The 8,129-nt window shown below is 31.4% G+C and overlaps 1 protein-coding gene across 2 annotated transcripts; it reads left to right on the top strand.

Annotated features, from left to right (window-relative positions):
• The first annotated feature begins 3,468 nt into the window (after nt 1–3,468).
• LOC112720152 (uncharacterized) lies at nt 3,469–6,586 on the top strand. Of its 2 annotated transcripts, none has more exons than XM_025770992.3 (3): nt 3,469–4,104; nt 4,626–4,997; nt 5,613–6,586. In XM_025770992.3, exons 2-3 carry the CDS (start codon nt 4,672–4,674, stop codon nt 6,463–6,465), a joined length of 1,179 nt encoding a protein of 392 aa, XP_025626777.1. In that variant the 5' UTR covers nt 3,469–4,104; nt 4,626–4,671; the 3' UTR covers nt 6,466–6,586. The 2 variants fall into 2 exon arrangements, with proteins under 2 accessions (XP_025626777.1, XP_025626778.1); XM_025770993.3 differs by having other exon boundaries at nt 3,521–4,104; nt 4,630–4,997.
• The last annotated feature ends 1,543 nt before the right edge of the window (nt 6,587–8,129 follow it).

The raw sequence follows: 8,129 nt of genomic DNA, 5'->3' as shown, positions 1-8,129 counted from the left end.
ACCGCATTCTTAGAACCAGCTTAATTACCGGTGACAAACATAATCAACACGATAATTGATAAACCAAAAAATCTTACTATGTATAGCCGCTTAAAAATACCAAGAACGAGAACCATTTGCATAAGAAACTTAAATTAGAAACCCCCATAGGCTACTGACATGAAAGATCTAACATTATAAAACCACAACTAAACCGCCTACATAAACCACTACTAGAAACCACTAACGTAAACCGTTAACGTAAACCGCTTACATAAACCACATACATAAACCAGTAACATAATCCACTAACATAAACCACTAAGATAAACCACCAACATAAACCACTAACAAAAACCACTAACGTAAACCGTTAACGTAAACCGCTTACATAAACCACATAAATAAACCACATACATAAACCACTAACATAAACCACTAACATAAACCACTAACATAAACCACTAACATAAACCACCAACATAAACCACTAACAAAAACCACAAACGTAAACCGTTAACGTAAACCGCTTATATAAACCACATACCTAAACCACTAAGATAAACCACTAACATAAACCACTAAGATAAACCACTAACATAAACCTCCAACATAAATCACTTACAAAAACCACTAACATAAACCATTTACAGAAATCACTAACATAAACCACTAAAATAAACCACCAACTAAACCAATATCTTACTCGCATGCCAAACCACAAACTCACATGTACCGGTAAAACAAAGTTATTTCCGTACTAACCTCTTCGTTGATGACCCCAGCTATATGGGCGACTCCGTCCAAGCGATATAACCGCGCCGGATTGTCTCCCATGAGCAGAATATTGCGTTCAGGTCTTTCGCGGAGAGAATCTGGGTCGTTTTCTCTGAGATTTGGTGGGGCAGGGGAAGGTGAGAATGGTTCGAATGAGGCTGATTCGAACTCCTTATATAGCCCATTCCCTAGTAATTCGAACCAGGGTGGTTCGAATTACTAACAACCTTGCTTAAGCGTAATTCGAACCAGGGTGGTTCGAATTACATGAAGAACACATTTCCCCCTAATTCGAACTGGAGTGGTTCGAATTACTTGCATAGGTAGTTCGAACCAGTCTGGTTCGATTTACATTCAATTTTTTCGTCGAAATTCGAACTGGTCTGGTTCGAATTATTTGAGGATGAAGTTCGAACTACCCTGGTTCGAATTACATAAAAATATGATCTGGCTCATTGCTGTATCGATTTTCATTTTGGCTCATATAGGTAAATTTGGATTGATGTTGGCTTATTATAGTGTTTTGCCCTAAAATTAACCATTGTTGTTATATTAAAACAGGATCAGCAGTAATAATCACCCAAAACATTAAAGAACAATGATTGAATAACTAAAAAAATTAAAGAAAAAAATACCATGGTTGAGAGAGAGAACCGTGCCAGAGGAGAGAAGAGAAAAACTGAGCGAAAATGGAGGCAGGCGAACACGGCAGCAGCGAAACGGAGGCCCACGAAAGGCGGCAACAGCAAAGGTTGAGGAGAGCTCTTGTGAGTGTGAGATTATAGTTGGAAAGGAGGAGAAGGAGGGCATCAAATTAAAAAGAAGAAGAGAAAGAGGAATGATATCAAGTTGGGGAAGTAGAAGGGGAAGGGTTGGAGGAGAAAAAGAGGTCGGATTGGGGATGGAGAAGGAAAAGGTAAAGGTTGAGGGAGGAAAAGGGGTTGAAGATGGGGATAGAGAAGGAAACAGCTTGGAAATTGGGAGGGGTTGGGTTCTACGCTGTGCTTCTTTCTTTTTTCTTTTATAAAATTGGGGGATTCTACGCTACTTTATTTTGTCTTTTTCTTTTTTTGTTTTTTTCCTCAAAACGACGTCGTTTTAAGGTTTTGATAAATAGAAAATATTTCAGGGACTACTATGAGTCCTGAAATACAAGTTTACGAATGAATTTGAGTAATTATTAACTTCAGGAATTACTTTGAGGCTTGAGTGTAAGTTCAAGGACTACTTTGAGACTTAACTCCACCTATTTACAGATTGATGCCCTAGAACTCTTCACATTACACAAAGCACACCCTGATAATCACAAGTATATTTTTTTAATTTTATATGATTGTTATTATTTTCACACCAAAATCTTAGTTTTTTTAGGATTGTTATTATTCTCACACCAAAATTCTTATTTTTTTTTTTTAATTTTTTTTGGACATGAATAAAATCCAAAATTCAAATCTCCTCTTAAACTTTTCATCCTAAACTCATTCATTCCTCCCTCTCTACTACACATGCAGCATCCTCTTTCACCCAAAATTAACCTCTCATGGAAAAAGAAAACATCGGCAATAAAGAGGCATCTAAAGTCAGCAAGCTTTCTAAACGACGGCGAGGTTGCACAAAACACCGGTTCCAATACAACCTAATTTGATTTTGCTAATGAAAACAGTAGAGGAAGGATGCTGCATGTGTAATAGAAAGTGAAGAATGAATGAGTTTAAGACGGAAAGTATAAGAGTAGATTTGGGTTTTGAATTTTATCCATGTCCAAAAAATAAAAAAATAAAAAAGCAAGAATTTTGGTGTGAAAATAATAACAATCATAAAAAATTAAGATTTTGGTGTGAGAATAATAACAATCATAAAATATATATATATATATATATATATATATATATATATATATATATATATATATATATATATATATATATATATATACTTATAATCATTAGGGTGTACCTTGTGTAATGTGAAGAGTTTGAGCATCGATCTATAGAAATAAGTGTGACCAAAAAATTTCGAGAAGAAGTAAAATATAAAATTTATAATATTAAAAAATTTATATTAAAATATTAATTTTAATTACAAAATATTAGTATGGATTCCTCTATTATTTAATGAAAATATAAAATAATAATGATCATTTTTAAATACCAATCAAATTTTTATTAACCAAAAATTAAACAAATTAATTTTTTTTAGAATATTGATTTTAATAAAAAAATCATAAATGATAGATAGATATTAAAGAATAATAACAATAATGGATCAACATAAGTTGAAAAATAAAATAATATAAATAATATACAAATGGTAGAATTACAAAACTTTAAAATTAGTTTTTATCATTTAATTTATATTTTTTGTTTTTATTAATTTATTTATTTCAATTTTTTAAATTCAAAACCATCATAGTAAGCATTCTCTTCTATTTTATTATCATTGTTGTTATTTTTATGATTTCAGTTGGTCCAAGAATTCAATCTCTTTCTTTTTGGTCATAATGGGTTCCAATCTTAAATTTGTGACACCAAAATCATAATTTTTCTAGTGATTAAAAATATTAACCATAATACCCAATATCCAAATCACAACAAAAATATTGGCCAATCCACCAAAAAGACCCAAAAGATTAACTAAAATAATAACAATGTCGTCATTAACTTAAAAAAAAATTAATGTCATTAACTTCATCTAATCCCACAAAAGAGAGACATGACATAAGACAAACTCCTGCACCACTTCAGAAGTTATCTTTTCTTCTCAGGGAATAAGGGACACGTGTGACTTAATTGTGCCTTCCACGTCATTTCATCGGCGTTCATCACCGTAGCATTCGCTATAATATACATACATCTCTATAGAAAAAATGCAGCTTGATGGGCACTAGTTTTTAAAATTTATATATTCCAACTTCCAAGCTCATCATGAAGTCCCCTGCTCTCTTTATTCCTTCTAAAATATCAATTAGAGCATCCAGCATCCAGCATCCCAGTAGTTTCAGCTTTAATTCCAAGAAAAAGAAAACAGCAAATAAGCAAATCAAACAATTCATTTTAGAATTCAGGACCACATGTAACTAACTTGTAGCTTCGTGAATTTACTGCCACTCCCCTTCGTGCCGTTTATGCAGTTCGAGTTGCGGAAACTGCTACCCGCAGAATCGCCGATGAAATCGCTCTTTTGCCACGATGCTGCATTCCAGATTGAAAAAGACGTTTCCTTGGCCCTGATTGAAACCCAATCCAATCCAAAGGCCCAATCTGAGTTCAAGGCCATGAAAACCTAGCAATAAATCCCCCAAATCCTATTCTTTCAATCTAAAATTTTCAACGTGACTGTCCAGTTCAGGTAAGACCTCCTCCTTCTCCTTCTGTTGTGTGACTTCAGTCTCCTCCTTCCTCTATTTTCTCTAGTAAGTACTTCAATATTGTTCAATGAATTTGAGGTACACTTGTATTTGTACTTCTGTTATGTTGTTTTTTATTTATTCTGTTCTTATGATTTATGAAAGTAAGATTGATGATTCTGCTGAATGTTGAATTATTAAAATCTAAAATGATTATTGAATCTGAATTAATTTAGTTGAATTTTGGTCTTGTATATCTTGTTTGTGACTGATTAAATTTTGCTCTGCTATATGGAAAGCATGAAAAGAGATGTGAACTTTTATTCTTTTATAAATAACATGGGGACATGAAAAATAAAGTCTGATATGAATGCGGTTATCCAATAAGGTGCCCTAGATCAAAAGGGGTGGCTTATGCAATTGAAATCGTTAGCGGTCTGATTATGGTGCTTGATTTTTTATTTTGATTGTTTTTATTTTAATTTGTTTGTTATTGAGTATTTTTTTTATTGTTTTGCCAAAGCTAGGCGTAAAGAATAAGAAGAGAAAGAAATTAAGAAGAATCAAGAATGTATTCAACATGGCCTCGTTCATTGTTAAAGAAAGACGTTAATGCCCTTTCTGAGGCACCTTCTTCAGAGGGTCCAAATTCAGGTTTTCTTGTTCTCCAAGATGAAGCAGCACAAAGCTATTGGTTCTTTGGTTTGTTGAAAAACAGAAACATCAGCCATTTCCCTTTTCCTCAGAGCGAGAATCTGACCGTCAGTTATACTGTTAATAGAGGAGGAAATGGGTCCACAACGGATTACGACGACGTTATGTTCATTCCAGTTCTTAATCAGCCCTTGTCTTCCAACCGCTACTATGTTATATGGAGGAAAGGAAAGCATCAAGGGTATGTATGCTAATCTTTCTCCCTCCATGCTTGAATCCACAAAATAATTAATCTTGCTTTGGAATTGATATGTTTTATGGATATCCATGAATTTATCTTGTCAATTTGAAACTGGCTATCATGTTCTCTACTCAATAGAAGCACATAAGAATATACGAATTTTGAATTAGAGAAAAGTGTTCATACTGTCGTATATGCATATGTGATTTATGGTGTCATAAATCTTTTTAAACCACAAAAACTATATTTTTAAAGATTGAAGCACCTACCAAAAAGAAAAAAAAATTCCAAAGATGTCTTATTTTCTCTAAAATGTATTAGCATTAAGTTCAAAAGATTTTAAAAAATTGACAAAAAATAACGAATAATCAAGTAGTTCAATTTCTGTTGATAAAAAAAAGTTGACGCGGTACTATACTACTATCTAAGATTTCCACATAAATATTTGCTTTTGGCACATTAGTGTTTTTTTTTTTCCAACAATAAGAAAGCTATTTGGCAATGAGTTACTTTTATCAATTTTTAAAATGGATTTTTTTTATCATTATTTTTTTAGTTTACCCTTCTATAGTACTATTATTATTCTACAAACTGTTTTGTTATGTTGACGAGCAGGAAGGCATGTACAAGTTCAAAGGAAGAGGATATGAGAACTTGTTTATGCTTCAATTTTGTGAAAGATGTTAAACCAAGACCTTTGGACCCCTTTAACGAACAGCAACAATTCGAGATAATCAAGAAGAGTTCTGGATTCCATGCAAAGTCTGTTGCTCCTGATGGGTTCCCTCCTTTATTCTTAAGGAGGAAAGGTTGGACTGTTGAAGCTTCTACACCCAAGAATTACAAGTTGGAAGAAGCTCTTGGCCTAAATCAATTGTTGCGCGGTCAATTACCGGCATTCGATTTCCCATTGTCTAATGATAGTTCTGGTTCTGTGGTCATTGGGAATTGGTACTGTCCATTTATGTTTGTAAAGGAAGGAATGGAACTCAAGGACCAAATGAAAAGATCTGTGTTTTACACATTGACACTTGAGCAAAGATGGGAGAAGATTTTGTCAATGAAGAATAATAGTGTTTATGGTAGTAAAGGTAATGATGGGGTGTTAGTGGATGTTGTTGTTGAAACAGAATTTGCTATGGTGGGTGGTGGAAAGGAAGCTGATTGGGGTGAAGGAAATGGTGATGATGGAGTGGTTTGGTTTAGTGTGGGAAGAGAGGTCAGTGTTGGATTGAATTTGGTTATTGTCGAGAGAATGAAATGGGAGCAAGAAAGAGGTGGTTGGTTGGGTAGGAATAAGAGGCAAGAGAGGATAATTAGAGATGAGAAATTTGAAGGGGGAATTAAATGGGAAAATTTTGGGTGTTATGTGCTTGTGGAAAGCTTTGTTTTGAAGAGAATGGATGGAAGCTTTGTGTTAACTTGTGGTTTCAGACACACCAATCAAATTATGTGTAAATGGGAGTGATGACCACGTTGTTATTCGTTTCTTATGTACATACTAGTTTGGAAACTATTTGGATATAAAATTCAAGAAAACAAAAGAAAAAAAAAAGAACTGAAAGATATATGCTTTTAGTGCTATGAAATAAGGTGACCACTGAGATAAAGACTCCTATTTTATTTTTTGCTAAAGATGTTCTTTCCAAAAATAATAAAAATATTTAATTTGGACTAAAATAAAAAATGTAATAGATTAACTATTAGATTTTTTTTAAATTATTTATATAAAAAAATGTATTACATTCATCAAAATATATATATATATAAAACAAGCTCTTAAAATTTTTAGAAATAAAAAAATAATTAATTTATATTCGTATAATATATAAAATAATTATTATATTATTATTATATTATAGATTAAAATTTATTAATTTAAATTTTGTTTTTATTTTTAATATAAGCATTAAAAATAAATAAATTTTTTATAACAAGATATAGTGTAACAAAATATATATAATATTAATTAGTTTTTAAAAAATTTTGAAAAAATGTTTTTTTTTTTATAATAAAGTGTTATTAGAAAATTAACATTATAAAAGCTAATTTCAACCAATATAATATAATAGGTTATTAAATATATTTAATACAAAACACATTGAATATAAATTTTTATTGAGTTTAAATTTTAAATAATTTTTTATTGAATTTCGAATATTTTTTTTAAAGAGTTAGAATATTTTAACATTATTTTTTTGTATCTTTTTAATTGAGTCTTTAATTTTTTAAATTATAAACTGTACAAGATGTCTCTGGTACGGGTTGAGAGATGGATCGAGAACTTGCGGGTTGAGGCAGATGCCGGATCACTTGCCTGGAGCAATGGGGTGGTACCTGCAAAGACACTCCGACGTTCAAGTCAGAATGGATCTAAGAGGTAGAAGGTGTGAGGAATGAATGAATACCTGGAGGGACTTGGGTCCTCTATTTATAGGTGATGGTGAATATCTTATCTTATCTTATTTGGCTAAGATAAGAGACGTTTGAATTATCTTATCTTTATCTTATCTTATTTGGCTAAGATAAGGGAGACGTTTGAATTCGAAAGTTGGTTAGGAACTCTAGTGGGCTGGTTCCGGGCCTTCTGGAAGGGCGAAGGGGGTCGGACTCTAGTAACCGGGTTCGGGGACCGTTCTGGGTGTAGAATTTGTGGGCCGGATCCGTAACATAAACCTTATTTATAATTAAGAGTAATGTTTTAACACCACTAATTAGTCACACATATAAAAGTACTAGAACAATTTTATTGTCATAATTATAATCTAACTTTATAAGCAATACAATACAATAAAACTATATATAAGTAATATAACTAAATTTTATCATCTATAGTCACATTTCATAAATAATATAATCAAATTATATTTATGTTTATAATTTAAATATGAATACAAATACAAAAAATTATCATGATGGTTAATTTTTTTCGTTCATAACTTTTTTATTATTTTTGTTGTGAAAAGTTTAATTATTTTAATAATTAATTATTTTTTAAAAAAGATAATTGAATAACACAAAAAAGTCTTATTAAGAGTAATTTATTTTTATATGATTAAAAAAATTGAATAATTATATACGGTAAAAAATTAATATTATTAAAAAATAAAAATAAAATTTATTTTTAAATTA

Source organism: Arachis hypogaea, chromosome 11, assembly GCF_003086295.3.
Source record: "Arachis hypogaea cultivar Tifrunner chromosome 11, arahy.Tifrunner.gnm2.J5K5, whole genome shotgun sequence".
In the NCBI taxonomy this organism is placed as follows: domain Eukaryota; kingdom Viridiplantae; phylum Streptophyta; class Magnoliopsida; order Fabales; family Fabaceae; genus Arachis; species Arachis hypogaea.
This window is presented reverse-complemented; position numbering and strand designations above follow the sequence as displayed.

Bases quoted from the DNA above. Each gene is read 5' to 3' on its own strand.
- LOC112720152 (XM_025770992.3), top strand. From the start codon at position 4,672: ATGTATTCAACATGGCCTCGTTCATTGTTAAAGAAAGACGTTAATGCC. The intron at 4,998-5,612 runs GTATGTATGCTA...GTTGACGAGCAG, and splicing joins AGGAAAGGAAAGCATCAAGG to GAAGGCATGTACAAGTTCAA.